At 34.0% G+C, this 17,704-nt stretch overlaps 6 protein-coding genes across 6 annotated transcripts; 2 read left to right on the forward strand and 4 right to left on the reverse strand.

Moving 5' to 3' along the window:
• Nucleotides 1-2,640: 2,640 nt before the first annotated feature.
• Nucleotides 2,641-5,883, reverse strand: WALSEDRAFT_53920 (hypothetical protein). The gene is made up of 3 exons (XM_006957235.1): nucleotides 4,630-5,883; nucleotides 2,787-4,580; nucleotides 2,641-2,747 (listed from the first exon to the last, which is right to left on the reverse strand). The coding sequence occupies exons 1-3, from the start codon at nucleotides 5,179-5,181 to the stop codon at nucleotides 2,718-2,720; spliced, it is 2,376 nt and encodes a 791-aa protein (XP_006957297.1). The 5' UTR covers nucleotides 5,182-5,883; the 3' UTR covers nucleotides 2,641-2,717.
• Nucleotides 5,884-5,928: 45 nt separating this feature from the next.
• WALSEDRAFT_36655 (adenine phosphoribosyltransferase) lies at nucleotides 5,929-6,563 on the reverse strand (the record flags this gene model as incomplete). Its single annotated transcript, XM_006957236.1, has 2 exons — nucleotides 5,929-6,103; nucleotides 6,158-6,563. 2 exons carry the CDS (start codon nucleotides 6,561-6,563, stop codon nucleotides 5,958-5,960), a joined length of 552 nt encoding a protein of 183 aa, XP_006957298.1. The 3' UTR covers nucleotides 5,929-5,957.
• A 556-nt stretch (nucleotides 6,564-7,119) lies between these two features.
• Nucleotides 7,120-8,487, forward strand: WALSEDRAFT_63267 (actin-related protein Arp4p; the record flags this gene model as incomplete). Its single annotated transcript, XM_006957237.1, has 3 exons — nucleotides 7,120-7,138; nucleotides 7,188-7,379; nucleotides 7,427-8,487. The coding sequence occupies 3 exons, from the start codon at nucleotides 7,120-7,122 to the stop codon at nucleotides 8,485-8,487; spliced, it is 1,272 nt and encodes a 423-aa protein (XP_006957299.1).
• A 193-nt stretch (nucleotides 8,488-8,680) lies between these two features.
• WALSEDRAFT_63268 (glycosyltransferase family 2 protein) lies at nucleotides 8,681-11,614 on the reverse strand (the record flags this gene model as incomplete). Its single annotated transcript, XM_006957238.1, has 4 exons — nucleotides 8,681-9,503; nucleotides 9,554-11,236; nucleotides 11,283-11,349; nucleotides 11,398-11,614. The coding sequence occupies 4 exons, from the start codon at nucleotides 11,612-11,614 to the stop codon at nucleotides 8,681-8,683; spliced, it is 2,790 nt and encodes a 929-aa protein (XP_006957300.1).
• Nucleotides 11,615-12,082: 468 nt separating this feature from the next.
• On the reverse strand, nucleotides 12,083-13,629 carry WALSEDRAFT_27892 (hypothetical protein; the record flags this gene model as incomplete). The annotated part of the gene is made up of 2 exons (XM_006957239.1): nucleotides 12,083-12,807; nucleotides 12,855-13,629. 2 exons carry the CDS (start codon nucleotides 13,627-13,629, stop codon nucleotides 12,083-12,085), a joined length of 1,500 nt encoding a protein of 499 aa, XP_006957301.1.
• Nucleotides 13,630-13,857: 228 nt separating this feature from the next.
• On the forward strand, nucleotides 13,858-15,943 carry WALSEDRAFT_59862 (hypothetical protein). The gene is made up of 2 exons (XM_006957240.1): nucleotides 13,858-15,076; nucleotides 15,128-15,943. Exons 1-2 carry the CDS (start codon nucleotides 14,080-14,082, stop codon nucleotides 15,796-15,798), a joined length of 1,668 nt encoding a protein of 555 aa, XP_006957302.1. The 5' UTR covers nucleotides 13,858-14,079; the 3' UTR covers nucleotides 15,799-15,943.
• The last annotated feature ends 1,761 nt before the right edge of the window (nucleotides 15,944-17,704 follow it).

Here is a 17,704-nt window from a genome sequence, read left to right on the forward strand (position 1 = left end):
CACTTCCAAACTCCGCCTTTACTTTATTGTACTGTAATGGTTCACCTCCCTAGTGGGTGAGACCCTTTACTTTCATGGCGTGAGGAGTCGATTTTCAGGGTTGCTGTTTCAGAGCATAAGCTTTGTTCGATTTTTCACCACATAGATAAATAACTTACAAAACACGAATTCAAAAGTGAAATATACGGGTTCGTTGTGTTTAAAAAAAGAATTATAACACAATACTTCGTAATGCATCACGCCTCTCTTTATCCTCGCTAGTAAATGATAACTGAGCGTAATTACCAGTTTGTTAACCCTTACTCGACCTGCAAGCAAGTAAGTGATAATTAAACAATTTAATCGTTTGCACAAGTGAATAAAGGGGGACAGCTAACCCAGAGACAGTTTCAGACAACCAGACACTCCCTTTTGTCAATTTTTGTTAGAGGAATCGCATAGTATGATCGGTGTTTATTGCGTACTCCGTTTATTGGTACGATAGATGTCCCTGACCTTTAGTGCTAAATTATATGTACCATACATGCCTTTACTATCTTGATCACAACTTTCTAAATACATTATTACCAACGAGGTCGGTCAGACAGCTTATGTGAATCGCGAATGAACTTTAGAGTGTCTATGCTTTGAGAAGTCGTTCAACATTAATTTTGCCTTCTGTGCGACTCTACTACGAGATTGGTCGCGTAGGACGAGCTGCTCTGGTGGTCCGCTTAACTGAGACAGAGGGTTAATGCCTTTATTTAGGAGTATGATTTTGATCCGTTTGACTGCGTGACATTTTCGTGGAGAGCACGATACAACGATAAATATGGGAGTAGCGGTTATGAGCTTCACATAAGTTTGCCGTTGGCAAAAGAGCTCATATACCTGAGTTCTCTGATTGGGATATATTATTTATTTACTAGAAAATGTGAAGGTTGACTTCATGCTGAAAAAAAAAAAAGATCCTTCAGTTATGGCCTTTCATAGTATTATTAAGTTTAACATGGACCAACAATTTTACATCAGCCGAACAATTTGAAGTTATCGCTTTCAGATATTTAGGGTGCAATACCTGTTTGGTTGGTACGCTATACACCATTTCTTCTTTGTCATCTTTACGTTTTGCTCACAACGGCTTGACAACACTGTCCAAATTTCTTCACTTTTCAAACTTTGGGTGAGTTGAGTGATCAGACCGTTAATCATATATGATATGTGACGAATGATTTACACTGGTTCTTCTCAGTGAATGGAAGGTAGGGGGGAATTTCAAGAAAAGTTTTTACAAGTACAATGTTACACTCGGTATATTCTTCAGCATTTCACGAAGCTAATTTAGTTTTATCAAACTTGCGATAAAAGATTTTCGTTGTTGGCAAATGATAACAGTAAACGTCTGGACATGGTATTCTCTAATCGACGATTCCATATGATGAGAACAAAACACATGAAGTCAAACAGTTTATGGCGATCTTTGAAAGAAATATTATACTTGGTAGGTACACAGACCACGGATATTCGTCTGTGAATGACAAGTTTAAATACTATATCAGCATGGAGTGCAACTTAATTTTTACTATTTGAAAGCTTACCTGTCACTCTTATATATATGTGAAATGCACAGTCCATATCATATTAATATCATGTAATGAAAAATTTAAGGAAAAGATGAGGTTATTGACACGAATTTACGACGTCGTGATGAATGAATAAATTTTTGCACTGACTAACCCTTCCAAGGCTGCCAGAAAAGGTCTTATCCGGGAACTTTGGCTTTATGGAAGATTGAGATTGATGTTATGTCTCAGTATTATTAAGTGAATCATCGGTGTTAATGCCTGTCCTATTATTGAGATAAATTAAATACTCTGTAAAGTTGAACAGAGACCCAAAGCTTTCTTTGTATCAACCAAGTAAATATAAATAGCACTTCTTGAAGTGCCCCAATCTTTTTTCTGTACTTAAAATAGCTTCTGTAAAAACAAATCTAATCCTGGATGTATAAGCACGTGATTGTATCTAAAAATTCTCATTCATCATCTGATGCCATGTCGAAATACCCAAATAAAGCCACTTATAATTCCAATGTTAAATATTTCAATCAATTCTGAAGCATTTTAACCAAATTTAATTTAGTCTGTGTATACTTACTTTCACTGTTTGTCGTACCAACTCCACAATTCTGTCCCCTTCATGCGTTCTGAAATGTCTCATCCCAATGGGTAGTAAGAATGTTTGTCGTCACAATATCAAACTTGCTATAAATAATAAGTTATAACACTAGCTGATCATGGGATATACAATCTTTTGAATGAATACACTCACACCGTTGATATGAATTATAATGTACTCACAACACCATTGTTAGATATCTAAGAACATGTGAATTAATGAACATATATCTTTCTCAGAACTTATAACACAATTTATTGCTCTTCTATCTCATAACATTCTCTAGTTTAAAACTTCCAAAACTTATCAATAATTGAAAGGTATTAAGTATTCGACGATCAAAAACTAAAAAAATACCAAAGAGAGATTGAAAAGTAATAATTACAGTCATATTATCTACAAGCTAACTGTGTACTTTTTATATATATTAACTACTATGACGGTGCCATCCAACATAGCGCGGAATAGAAATGGTTACAACGTTTTTGGTCCTAAATCCATATTGTTTACATGATGTACAGATGTATTAGCCACTTTCAAATGATAATGCAGAATTAATTTCAATTTACAATGCGAATTTGTTCAACTTCCTTTTCATTTATTTTTGATATAGTTTTTGAATGATGTACACCCATGTTGTCCATTGTGTTCAGTGCGTTTCTATTGTGATATCTATATGCTCCTTCATAAGCTTTTATTGACCAAGTTAAAAAACCTAGAGCTTGCTTAGCTGAATTATAATTGTTAAGTTTGGTTGTATTGCCAGCTTCTTGATCTATTTTGACTAAATTTACCAATCTATCATGTAGAACCCTTAATTTATGAAAACTCAAATGTGGTTGAAGATCTGGTTTAATTTCCTTTGATATTTTGATTGATGTCGGTTGTGATTTTAATTGTGATTGCAATGCAAAATTCTTTACCAAAGAAGATGGAGGGAATAACTTGACGAAATCAGATAGAACTTTGACGGCTTTTGACAGTCTACCAGATAACGCCAAAATGTTAATGTAAGTTGTCCAAATTTTAGATATGACCGTTTCATCGATGCCTGCGTCAACTTCCAGTTTGCGTTTATTAGATAAAATGCTTTCTAAAGGATAATCGGATTGCAACTTTAAAGTACTATCTTGTTCAATATCTTTGGTAGATTTGTCAAGAAATTGATTATACTCTTGAAATAAAGCTTCAGCCAAATGAGATAAAGTATTGTGATTTAAATAAATATGCTCCATTAACATTGCTATAGTGTAACCGTTCTTTGATAAATTTAGACTATCAAATAACTTACAAGTAAATTTGATAATCTGATCAGGAGTGTTAGAGTGATTGATACGTATACTTATGAAAGCATTTAATAAGCGATTAGTAATTGTCACGTCCTTGAATGGTTTATCGAATTGATCACTTGTTGATTCAGTTGTAGAATTTGAAATATCTGAACCTAGAATGAAAAGATCAATATCTTTATCGTGTAGAATGCGATTAAAAATCATGTCAGATTCAGAAATAATTTCAGATGATGTTTTTGGTAATGACTCTGGGGTGAACTGTTGAGATGCATCATCATTAACATTTGATAGATCTGTTGCATTAAGACTTGTGTTGTTAGTTTCATGATTGTAGGAATACCTATTAAGGTATTTTATGGGTTGCGTGGATGAGTAAGCATAGAAGAATCTCGATAAATCTTGATCACTAATTGATTGATCACTAGAGATCCAGTTGGCTAAAACATGCCTAGCTCTCTTAACATCACCAGTTCGTTTTGACAACTCCATCAATGCACTAAAAATGTTTCTTGTAGGTTTCAAACCTGAATCCAACATTTCAATGAAGAGTCTATCAATTTCAGAAGAAGTACCCTTTTTATGAGCCTTCGCGAGTGTATGTATAAGTGAAGCATAAATATTCTGATCAATGAATAAACCATAATTTTTCAATTCATTGTAAAGATCAAGAGCTCTTTCAATCTCAGGTTGATTTGTTTGTGCACATGAAGAAATCATGGTAGAATATAGAGAGATTGATGGTATAGGATGTGCCATCAATCTAGAATGTACGAATAAATTCCAACCTCTTTGTTTTAAATAACTTGGTTGATTTGATGATAAATGGGATCTGATTAAATTAGTATATGTAGCTTGTGGCAAAATAATACCACGATTTTCAAAAGAAGATAATAAATTCCAAGCGTTAGTCAAATCTTGATTAAAAGTATGAGCATCAACAAATGTAGCGTACGTTTCATTATTCGGTGTAATTAAGTGACCAAAACTACGAAAAATATGATTAATTGAACTGATCTGACCTTTTTTTGCTAAGATTGATAAAATATTATTGAAAAGATCAATATTAAGTGCATTAGATTGATCAAGTAATTCAATTGATTTGCTTAGGTGAGTTAAATCCAAATCGTTAGCCTATAGAGAGTTTAAGATGAGTCCATTGTTCAATAAATAATAAACTGACAGCTGAAGATATGAGAGTTTCCCATTCGTCTCTTGTTGCAACCTGTAAATTTGGTGCGATAACTTTATTATCAGATTTAGAAGCAACAATAGCTTCCTGAAAACGATTTAAAAGAATAGACCTCTGATTATGACTTAATTGAATGTTGTTTGACTGTCGTTTCAAATCATTGATTTCATTTAAAATATTATAATTATTTAATGTATTATTTAAATTATTATTATAATTAATAGTAGATGATTTCTTCTTTAACCAAATATTTCTTAATTTTGATGCTAAATTTGTATCTAATAATTGTGACTTAGAAGATTCTTTAGATAATTGATCAACTAATAATGATCTTATTTTAATTAATTTATTATTAATTGTTCTATCAGTTGACTTGTCAAGTATCTTCCTAGAACTATCATTTGATAGCATCAATTGCTTATATAGTAAAGCAATATCGTCATGGCTTAAGTTATCAATAAATTTACTATTTGATAGTAATTGTTTATCCTTTAATTTTAAAAGTTTTGTTAAATCTTTAGTTTGTCGTTGTAGATGGTTCATATCAAAGAGGAAATTTTATAAAAATACAATTAATAGAAAGTTCTCAAAGCCTTATCTAAAATATTCATTGACCTGAATTCAATTAATTCTAAATGTTCTATATGGTTTGGTAAAATTGTTGTCAAACTTTGAAAAAAATTTTTCCAGGTGAAATCCAAATTTTTAAGAGTTTTGAAAGTTTCAATATTCCAGCCAAGCTTTTTAACTAACTTATTGTTTACGATTAGAGTTTCTAATAAATTTTCATTTGCGATCGTTAGTTTGTTTAGATGATTTAATATCGTCCAAGCTATAACGTCATCTTGAATAGGTTCGAAATGATTCAAATCATTGATTAGATTAATAATTTCATATCTAATAACATCTAACCCAGGTGAAATTCTGTCTAAACCAGCTTTACCTGTTGATAGGTTTATAGAAGATGTTGATCTATTCAAAGCTTGAGATTTTGATGTCGTATTTGTTATACGTTTAACAATTTTAGGTATATTCTCCGTTGAAGTTGATTTACTATTGCTATTATTTAAATGATGATGATGATGATGAAATGAATTTGTTGTAGGTGCAGCAACTATAACTGATAAACTGATTGATAATAATAAAATATAATAATATATTTTCATTTTATATAAACTAATTGTTCATAACAAAGAAAGGAAAGCCTTAATATTTAATTGAAATCTGACTATCTGTCTGAGCGCGACCGTTCCAAATCAAGAACGGAACGCTTGGCGTATTATGAAAAATAAAAAAATCTAATTTATAAACAAAACATTTTAATCCTCTGCTTCAACGATGTAATAAGCAGGTGCGTCTAACTTTTCCAATCCTTTCAAGAAAGGTAATGCGACGATAAACAAGTACTCTAATGTATTACCGCCTTGTTGTTTAATTAATTGACCAGCTGCGCTTGCTGAACCGCCTATTAAATTAAATTTTATTAACTTAATATGGTTATATTATTATTCTAACTCACCAGTAGCGATCAAGTCATCAATGACGATTACGTTTTGATTTTGTTTAATCGAATTTGATTGAATTTCGAAAACGTCTTTACCATATTCTAAGCTGTACTCAACCTTTGAGCATTGTCCAGGTAATTTACCACCTTTTCTAACTGGAACGAAGGCAGCACCTAATCTCATAGCTAAAACTGGACCCAAAAGAAAACCTCTAGCGTCTAAACCAACTACGACGTCTATCTTACCACCATTAGACAACTTTGGAATTGTATGAGAGTGTAAATGTGACAATAAGTGAGTAATTAAAACTTCAAATTTAAATGGGTCTTGTAAGATTGGGAAGATATCCAAAAAGGTTATGCCTTTCTTTGGAAAATCTGGATGTACACCTAATGATTTTTTTATTAATTCTTTATCCATTTAATTGATAGTTAGTTGATAGAAAACAAACTTCTTTTTGAATAATATTCTTAATAAATAAAAAATGTGAGTTAATATTATTTCCCTATTACTTTAGTACTTATTTTATCTTTCTTATAATAGGATAAACGATATTACTTTAGCCCAGATAGCAAACACACTCGGTATTACAACAATGTTAGCAATTATTCTTTTCCACTTTATAGATAACAACAGCAAGAATTGAAAGTCATACCAATTGTTTTTTTAAATATGCATATCCTCACAATCACTAAACTAACGATTTCACGTTTGAGTATTGTCCATCCATTTCAGCAAATTTCGTCATCATTGGTTTAGCTTAGCAACCTGAATATTATTGAGATACTACTTGTCATATAACATTCTACAATATTCTGACATATGTACCGACCTCATTCATTTTAATCTATTAAAGAGCAGATTGTTCATATTTATCTATCCCATTCAATTTAAATTACAATTTAAAGTTAATTTTCTAACTTCCCTTACGAACTTTCGCGTTTACTTCTATCTTGAGTTCGTCCATCATCACATTATGGTTATATACGGTGCAGGTTAGTTCAAACTAATATAATATAATTATTTGTTCATCAATAAAAATAGATCAAGTAAGCGCTTTAGTTGCATCTGCTGGTAATTCCACTTTATCAGCAGGTTACGCAGGTGAAGATGTACCAAAAACTGTGATACCTACACATTTTAGTCATTTGAATGATAAATCTTATTTTGGTGATAATGGTCCAGATGTTTATAGACCTGGTTATCAAGTATCCAATACAATGAAAGATTCTTTAGGTATGTCATCTCTCACAATAAACTATGCACAATCTAATTGATTCAAGTCGATGATTTTGATAAATTTACAAACCTCCTTGAATACACTTTTAATGATGATTTACGCGTTAACACTGAAGATCACCCTTTACTTTTAACTGAACCTGCATGGAATACACAAAAGCATAGAGAGAAATTAGCTGAAATAGCTTTTGAGAAGTTTAAAGTACCTGGATTTTATATAGCAAACGAAAGTGTCTTATCTGCATTCGCTGCAGGTAAATCTACTGCATTAATTATAGATATTGGTTCGGATTCTACTTCAATTACACCAATAATCGATGGTTTCGTTTTAAGGAAAGGTGTCATTAGAAATAACATTGGTGGTAATCAATTAACTAACGCTTATTTGGAATCTTTGGATGAAAATCAAAGACAAAATGTACTATCAAATCTGATCCCGCATCAACTAATTGAATCAAAAACTACTGTTGAATTGGGCCAATCACCAAAGTTTAACCTGAGATCTGATACAAATCCAACAGACTCTTGGTTAGAATATTCGAAGTCTAAAATATTGAAAGATTGGAGAGAAGCAACTACAGCTGTTTATGAAAATCATATTTGGGACGATCTCAATGTATTACAGCGTCCTATAAAGTCTTTCGAATTTCCAACTGGTTTTGCTGATAACTTTACAACGTCTAGATATAAAGCGTCTGAAATTTTGATTGACTCACGTAATTTTAATCCAGTACAATTTACACCGAACTCTTTTGAACCTGCTTCTATAAATCCTAGTGATCCAAAATCAATAGCTGAATTAATTAAAGAGTCTATTCAATCAGTTGAACATGACAGTCGAACTCAATTACTCTCAAACGTTATCTTAGTAGGTGGTGTAAGTTCAACGACTGGTTTAAGTGAAAGAATTCAAGCGGAAATATCAAAATTCCATACTAATTCAAGGGTCAAAGTTCATTCACCTGCTAACACCGTTGAAAGGAAATTTGCACCTTGGTTAGGTGGTTCAATCTTAGGTAGTTTAGGAACTTTTCATCAATTGTGGATATCTCAAGATGAATGGAGGGAATTTGGTCATCCAATTGTTAGTATGCGTTGCAAGTAAAAATATATTCATCTTGTTTGACTAAAAGTAAAAAAAAAAGAGAAAAGAAAATCGATTTTAATTGTTTAACATGTTTAAATATATCAGAAGATTTGTTCAAATTGATTGTCTTGTTTTAAATTGCCAGAAGAATAGAAAATATTTAAATAAGTACGATGTTTCTTGGTATAAAAGCTAGAATGAGATCTTCAGTTTAATTCTTACGACAGCATCTGAAAGCATTCATCTTTATCCAAAAGTAAAGTGCACCAATAAATTTAAATGCTGTAATACCGAAAGTTGTCCAAAGGATAGTTTTAAAGAACATTGATTGCTTTTTAGTCAACCATTTTTCATATCCTCTAGAATCTTCTATAAATTGATCTCTTATATCATCATAATCGTCATTTCCTTCTAAATCTACCGTTGGTACCGTTGGTTCTAATCCATCTGCGCTTTGCACTATGACAACGACGATCATATTGCATAATAACCAGAATAAAACTAATCTAGATCTAAACTTCCTATTCTCATCATCCTGTGATGGCTTTTCTGGTGCTGACTTTTCCTTGACCTTTGTAGCAACAGTTCTTTTAACAGTTTCTTGGAATGCACCGTCAATATCCTTTTGCTTCATAACATTTGTTTCAGCAGTTGCTTCACCACCTTTTTCTTTCTTGGATTTGACTGCAGGCAACGCATCATCTTTATCTGAACCTTTCGTACCCCAACTAACATCATGAAGGTTACAGAAAGCGTATACGTTCAGGACATTAATAAATGAGGGAGCCATTAACAAATATTGAGGGAATGATGTAAACATATGCCAAGGATCTCCAAACAAGAAAGACGCGATGAAGTAAATACCGAACGTCGCAGCTAAAGAAGCGACAAGAACCGAATTGTCAGATTGTAAAACGTATCCCAACCTATCTATTATTGAATCAGTGCCATCAGGGAATTTCATGCCTACAAAGGCTTTGATGGTAAGGAAAATCGCTGAATAGATAAGATAAAGACCAAGTATACCGAAAACACTAGAAATTTTATTAGTTTATCAACGGTCTAAATTATGTTCATAACTCACAAAAATGAGATGTTATAGAAGACACGCTCGGCCTTTGGTTTGTTTCCTAAAGCGAAAACAAATTGACAAATGACGAAGAATGCCCAAATCCATTGAAATGATCTATTGAACCAATATGTAACTACTGGTGTACCGAACGAATAAATTGGACTATCTGATGTTCCTTCTTTGGATAGAAGTGTAATAACAATCGAGAATGTAAGCCATAAACAACTAATTGAGAACCAGGAGAAAACCAAATTAATAGTGTTGAAAATCAACTGAATGTGCAAGAAGAACATTCTAATTATACCGTGTGATGATCTATATAATCTAAAGAAGTTTGCAATTGCGTAAACTGATGCAGCAAATGAACCGTTTAACCATCTTCTTCTTTGAGAAATTAATTCCGGTCCTTCTTCTGGAACATCAGTTTCAGCTTTTGATGATTTAACATATGATAAAGTCCATCTAGCATTCTCTTTTGCAACGAGTTCGAAGCATAAAATACGATCTTCAGCCAAGAACATATTTTTTGTAAAAATGTTCATTCCATTAATACCTTTATCACCAAGCCTTTCAGCCATAGAGTGGTCACCATGGAAATATTGTTCAAGTGGCCTATCTTGGATCGCTCTATATCTATAAGCAGAGAAAGCACCTGGTAAAACAGAGACATAACCAAAGGCTGATTCAAGTGGTTTATCCAAAATGTTTGAAATCTTATACTCGAAATTTTGAGCGGCAACCAATGGATTAATAAGCTTTTTACCGCCTTTTAATTGAGCATAAATTTCACCACAAGCACCACCTAAATTTTTATTATTATAGAAAGCTTCCCAAATGTAGTAAAGTGATTTTTTATAAGGCTTTGTACCAGCATCAAGAAGAATGCAAGTTTCAGGTTGTAACATTCTACCGATAGCATTAAATAACCATCTATGAGAGTTGATCTTCTTTTGATTCTTGGCTTTTGCAACCATAATAATCTGAACAGGAACCAAATTATTTGGATCATCTCCATGTGGTACAATCAGTTGAGGTGTAGTATCTACTGATAGTTGTGTAGTGTATTCGAAAATGTGAGCTTCAGTCTGCTTGTCATCAATCTCCTTTTTCATAACACCATCTTGATAAACACCAATGGTAGCTAATAAATCTAAAACAGTTTTATCCATAGGTTCTAAACCATCAGTGATTAAAGCTACAACGATTCTTTGCCAACCTGGTTGACCACCTTCAAGACCAGCTGATCTCCAATATTTTGATTGACGAGTTTTACAAATGTCTCGAATATTCAACATAACAGCGTGAAGAGAACGTGCGTAAAGAATTTTATCCTCATTGTAAGAAGTGATAGCAATTAAAAGTTCAGTTTGTCTGCCATAATTTGAAGCTCTTAAAGACCAACCATTTTCAGTAGTGAAATCGTCTGGATCACAAGTTGCGGCGGTATATCTCAAATGAGAGAATTCTCTGGTTGAAGTGTTGTTCTTATAAACTGGTTCAAAAGCGTTCTTAACTGCTGTTGGTACGGGAAATTCGTGAATAAAGTGACCTTTGGTAAGTTTAACTTTGACAGTTTTTGCTCTATCCCTCTTAATAGTTTGTCTACGACGCCAATCAGCTTCAGCAGACAAAGCATTAGAAGAAGGTTCCTCGTATGGGCTTGAATATGGATCACCGTAAGTCCTTGGATCAAAGCTGTGCTATGTTAGTCTGGAAAAAGATAAATAAAAGAAAAACATACCCAGCAGGGTAATATGGTTGTAATCTATTATCAGCTGTTAAAGGCATCTTTGCCTCTGAATCTTCATCTAAAATAGTTGATAAGTCAAAAGGAAACTAATAGGAGTTTCACGAACCTGGATTTGAAGGTGGGTATGCACCTAAGTTAGAGTGGGAGAAAGATGAAGGTGGGTAATCGTATGGTGTAGTTTGTCCCGCGTTTAAGTTGACTGACGATGATGACGGGAATGGACTGAATTGGTCATCGGCTAAAGCAATCCTTTGTGGTGGAATATCTGATTGCTCATTCGGGTTCCTATCATTAAACGGATCTGCATACGGCCTGTTTGACATCCTGCCCGCTGTCTCTGAGGTTGTTCAAGCGAGAGAAGCCTCGACACTAGTGCACGACTCAAGTAAAATAAAAATAAAATTATTTTTTTTCGAAATTAGTTCATAAATTCATATTAGATTTATTATCTTTATTATCTTCATATCATTATTTATTTTTATATCGTGTAAAATTGTACTGTCCCTTCCATAACGCAGTCGCTTACAGGCACACTTACATTTATTTTTATTCTAGAATATAACAGATAAATCAATATCATGCAATCAAACCAGAGTCAGTCCTTCCTTTGTTTCTCTGAATTTCGGATGTTTTATACTGGAACCTATTCTTCGGACTATCACGTAACTATCTTTTTTTTAATCTAATTTCACTCTTACTTTATTTTCATAATTTAATATATATCAAGAGAAAACTAAGTGCTTAAAAGTACAAAATGAGTGTCAAAGTCCAGAGATTGAAATTATTGTTCATTACCAACCGATCCATTTATTTTTTGGTTGCTGTACAGCAGGCAAATCTATTGACCCATTCTCACCGTCCCAAACAAGACGCAACCTTTGACCTTCCTTATCTTCGAACCAGAAGATCGCTCTTTCTGGAGATTCGACTCTAATATCTGATATGAAGTATTCGTTCCTCTTTGGTGGCTCAGGTCTAACAGGTAATTGTTCAATGAATCTGAATCCAGAAGGTCCTAAAGTATACTCAATTTGAGCTAAATCTGATGGTGATTGAGCATGCTCATATAAGATAACTGAGTGACCAAGGCAAAGGAGTGTCTTTCCACCATCGAACATTATTCTTCTAAATAGATTATCACCTCCTAAGAACTTTGCTGCTTTCATTATTAAACCAGTTGCGTACCAATCATCAGATATTCTATTTGGCAAATGATGAGGAACCAAATGAGTCCAACCGTTGATAAAGTGGTGCATTGAAATGAATGGTAAACCCGATTGTAAGTAACCTGCACCTGAACCAGGTACATCAAATTGATGCATACCAGGTTCAATCGTAAGTACTTCTTCGAATGGCACACCTAAAACGTAAGCAGCACATTTAGTTAGTTTACCATCACCACCCCAATATATGTTGGCTTCACGAACACAATCCTCGTATTGATTGGCCATTTTCTGCATAACTGGAGGTGACATGAAAAGACCAGCGCCACCGAAAGCTTGTCTACCAAATATTTCTAGAAGAAACATTTTAGTCAAATAAAAAAATAAAGAGATGACCTACGTCTTTGATCAGCACCTTCAGAGATAGCACCAATGAAATAGTCATCATCTGGGTTATACTTTTGAAGCATCCTTTGAACCAGCCTTATATCAGTAAAGAAGGTGTCGTCATCACCGATACAAAGCCATTTGATACCACCAAGCTTTTTTGCAACTTTATTAGCTTCGTTTGGCACCGATAACATACGAGTTTCATAATGATCGACTTTAGAGACCTGTACAACGCAATGGAGCCTTCTAACTCTTTCTAAAAAGTTTTGTAACTCTTCCAGCCTTGACTTATCTGAAGGAGGTAAAACGACCAGACAACGAGCATTAGGGTACATATAATGCTGCCAAAGTATAGAATATTCTCTTGCTCTTTTAGCAGTAGTTGTCATTGCGAATAAGATATTCTCTGGTTGGGGTGCATCTGACGAAAGTTCAGCTTGACGTGGGAAAACGGGGATGGTATGGTTGGGGGTTGGAGGAAAAGTGTTGTTAAGGTATGGTCTGCGTATACCACCCAAACTGAGTAAAGGTTCATCGTAAGTTGGAACTGGAGTTGACTGTGTAGTTTCTTTTTCCCACGGGATAACTTCTGGAATGAGTAGAGCTTGTCTAACACGCCATACACCATGTGGTACAACGTATTTTGAAGGTTCAGGCCAAAAGAAGATTACTGCTACTGTGATTAATGCAATAAAACCGAGCGCCATTTTCTTCGCTCTAGCAGGTGATCCATAAGCAGCCGCAGCTGCAGCGGTGACTGGAATTGGGAGGCTCAATTTGCCCATCTTGGTTGTATTCCTTGAAGGAGACGATCGCATATCATAATCTGAGTGAGCCTCGCAGCGCTGCGGATAACAAAAAGGGAATTTTTGGCGTAGAAAAGAAAAATTATTATTACAACTTTAAAATTAGATAGAGAATAATGTTCTTAATATAATCCATTTTCTAGATCGACCTAGTCTATAACGTCAGACATGGTACGATTTTTGTAAGATATTATGAGATAGATAGGTGTTTGTTATTACAAAAATCGCACATTTATTTATTACTCTTGTTATATTAGATTTCTGTAGAGATGTATAATATATTTCTTGTAAAATGAACGTTCAGACATTTACCTTAGAAACATAATTGTATTTACATAACTGATTATTAAATAATTGTTTTTTTATTTTTTGCATTCACGAATTTTGCTTATCGCGGAAGCATTAACTTCTCAATCAACTACTGCGTATATGGGAATTAGTCTGCCTTCGCCAGCTACACTAAAAAGTAGTAAAAGCTTTAGTAAAGTAACTAAAATGCGCAAATTGAGGTTATTGATATCTATCATCGTCATCACCGTCGCTGGTTACTTTATCATCCATCACCACATTCAGACAGTCGGTTTGCCGCCTTCTGTATATAGGATTAGAATGGGTATTTTGTCTCCTCAGCTCATTCATTGGGAAGAAGAAACTGATCAATTTAAGAAGATCTCGTTCTATGATGATGCTCTGCTCACACCACCAGGTATAAAAACGCCGATTATACAATCACCAAATAATCAAAATCCTTTCACACAAGCCCTTCCCTCTATTCCTGTTAATGAAATTCAAGTATACCCTCGTACTCCATCGCTTCCACCGAACGCTCCTGATTTAGATCAAATCTTGTTCGTTATGACAACTACTTCGAAAAGAGCCCAAGAATACTCCCAATTATGGTCTCATTTCCTTGATTATGACTCTCAATGCTTAGTTATGCTCTCACCTTCAGAATCTCAAGAGCAACATTCACTTGAATATTTCTTACGACATGAACGGGGACTTAATTGTTATGTGAGGACTTCAAATGTAGATAAATATGAAAACCGTATGTTATCTTTACCTGCTGAAGCATTACAATTCGCCCCAAACATTGATTGGGTCGTCATTGGTGATGATGATACTACATTTATTGATATTAGATTGGTTCAGCGTATGTTAGCGAAATATGATCCTAGACAAGATTGGTGCTTAGGCGGATCCACTGAATCAGCTCGTCAATTTGAACAATTCGGTAAACAGGCTTTTGGTGGCGCAGGTATTTTCCTCAGTAATTCTCTAGCTCAACGAATCGCCGATACGTTTGAGCTTTGTACTGAAGAATTTAGAGATGAAATGGGTGGCGACGGTAAATTATCCAAGTGTGCTGCACTTTCTGCAGAGAAAGATATGAAAGACACTATAACTCATGAAAAAGGTTTACATCGTAAGTTTAATTAACCTAAGTCTTATTTAATTCAGACTAAACTGTTCTTAGAATTGGATTTACCTGGTAATGCTGAAGGATTCTTCCAATCAGGTCAACCGTTTATATCAGTTCACCATCTGATCAATGGTTGGTCTGACGTTATTCCTAGTTATTTCCCAAAATATATGTCAGAAGATTGGACAGCGATCAAAATTATTTTACGTGCAGCGAAATTCTTAGGAGGTGATAATCTGTTTAGAAGATTTGCTTTTGATGGTGGTAGAACATTAGTCACTTTAGGACACTCGATCATTGTTTTTAGGGAAACACTAACGCCAGAACACTATAAAAACGTTGAGCATACTTGGTTTTGGCCTGATTATACTTTAATTGATTCATTACCAACAAGATCTCACAACAAGCGATCATATGAATACTTCCTTAAAGATATTTACCCAACTTCTTTAGATTTGTCAACAGTATCTGGATATACTGAACAACCTCCTTCAAACTGGAATGAATTATCGGATTTAGAGAAAGATTTTGCTTTGGAACAGTCATCAACCGTTACTTTTGTATATGAGGAATGGTACAGGAAACGTACACTGAAGATGGTATGGGATGAAACTAGATCTGATGTTGATCTTAAAGGTGATGGTCAATGGTTCGGTCAAGATTGGTTAGATCAAGAATCTGAATATTTGCAACTTAGATATCAAAACATATCATCACATATTTAATTGATCGTCAATTTATCATATCATTATCATCAAAGTATATAGACTACGACATCACTTTCCTCTTTCTAGGTTCTCAGATATCATTTTGTACAAGTAGCAGTGTTTTGACGCACTTATTCATAATCAATCTATTTTAATATTTCGACATAAATCTAAACTGTGCATTATGTACTAATCATCGATTGAATTACGTGTGATCCTAAAATAAATATTTTATATTTCATTTGTTTTTCTAGAATAACAGTTTGTTTGCTCTTAATACAATAATTTAAATGTTGCATATAGTAAACTGGTTACCCTTCCTATAATTTCTATTTTATAGAATGATGTATACAAATTTTTCAAGTGTAATTATTACTCGCCTACGAAGCTTCTAATCTGAAGTGTTTTGCGACCTTCGAAATTAGTGAAACGCTTTCACTTTGTTTCACTAATACATAAAGGAGGCAATTGATCACAGTCTCAACCAGTTTAATTAGAGCTTCTTGACAGCTACCAGGTAAGGTAAGGAAATAAAAGGAAAGAAATGCCTTGGCAAGTTATAATTTATTTTTAATCGGATTCAGGATTGTGATGTAAATTTGGACTGGTTAAGTTGCATATCAGCTTACTGAAGTACCGTAGTTTGGGATCTTTTACTAAAATCAATCGCGGATTTGTTCCACTCCAATCTTATACGTATCAACGTCTTATGTGTACAATGAGTCTGGCTTTAAGAGTTTACAGAAACTCTATATAAACTAAAATGTTCACGTGTTCGTTACGAGGATGTCATAGATGTCAGCCAACTAAGAAGTATCCCAAAATAGTGAAATTTTTTATCTACCTTCCCATTCTAATCCAATTTTTAGAGCTTATATCAACTATATCCAGGAGAGATAAGTTACTCTGACGTAAGTGTGTGTTATTACAATACGTTATATTGAAACTTTACTAGACCATAAATAATCTCAAACCTTAATAGATGATCAATACCACTCAAATCCATAAATTAGCTTAATTGAAGCATTGATGAGCGACCAACATTTAAATAAGGTTTGCTGTGATTGTAAGCCAGAACAAGGTGTCAAATGGTATTGTAGTTACATAATATGTATGTGGAACATCTGAAACATTTGGAGGTTTTTACTCAGCTGAAGATTGAAAACGCGTCTTTTTTCACATCTACGCTGAGATAGTGAAGGAAGGTAAAGGTGCGAGTTTGATACAGCTTGTGATTCTCAACTACAGCATGACTTGAACTTCTGAGGATATCTCCTGGTCGACTTCTCCTCTAATTAGAGATACATTTGAAGCAATCTCCATGACAGTAGCATATCTAGAACAGTTAGCACTTTCATTTGCATATATCGAGACCTAAGAGGATAGAGATTGGTTATATTTTAATGACGCGGTTGTATGGTATACGGTAGAATGAAGATAAAAGACTTTGTACAATAAAGGTTAATGAAAAAGAATTTGAAATAAAATACTCGGTACCGCACATTGCGAAATACCTCGCTAATGTCTTAAGGAAACCTATCTAATTATGGTTAGCATGAAGATTCAAGTTGGAGAAGCTTTCAGCCAACATGTGATGATACATGCACTTTGCGACGAGAGTACCACTTCCTTGATGACGAACGGGATAGCCGGAATATTACCCTGCTGTAAATATTATATGCCTCTTCTTTTCTAACTCAATTATCAAGTAGTTATTAATGCGTTCATATGCTGTATATGTCTATCCTTGAAGCCTTTGACTGACCTCAAGACCGCAAATTCTAATACTACCACCACATCGTGCTGTGTGACTACTACACCTTCCATTGACACCGAAATTGATATCTAGTGTTCACATGTCTACGTGAGTGTACTACCGTTTACTAAATATTGTTAATTGAGTTGGGACCCTGTTTGACGACAT

Source organism: Wallemia mellicola (genome assembly GCF_000263375.1).
Source record: "Wallemia mellicola CBS 633.66 unplaced genomic scaffold WALSEscaffold_5, whole genome shotgun sequence".
NCBI classification, from domain to species: Eukaryota; Fungi; Basidiomycota; class Wallemiomycetes; order Wallemiales; family Wallemiaceae; genus Wallemia; species Wallemia mellicola.

Excerpts from the sequence above, each read along its gene's own strand:
- WALSEDRAFT_53920 (XM_006957235.1), bottom strand. The coding sequence starts at position 5,181 with ATGAACCATCTACAACGACAAACTAAAGATTTAACAAAACTTTTAAAA. Across the intron at positions 4,581-4,629 it reads AAACTCTCATATCTTCAGCT|GCTAACGATTTGGATTTAAC; the intron begins GTCAGTTTATTA and ends AACTCTCTATAG. Across the intron at positions 2,748-2,786 it reads ACACAATGGACAACATGGGT|GAAGTTGAACAAATTCGCAT; the intron begins GTACATCATTCA and ends ATAAATGAAAAG.
- WALSEDRAFT_59862 (XM_006957240.1), top strand. The coding sequence starts at position 14,080 with ATGGGAATTAGTCTGCCTTCGCCAGCTACACTAAAAAGTAGTAAAAGC. Across the intron at positions 15,077-15,127 it reads TCATGAAAAAGGTTTACATC|AATTGGATTTACCTGGTAAT; the intron begins GTAAGTTTAATT and ends AACTGTTCTTAG.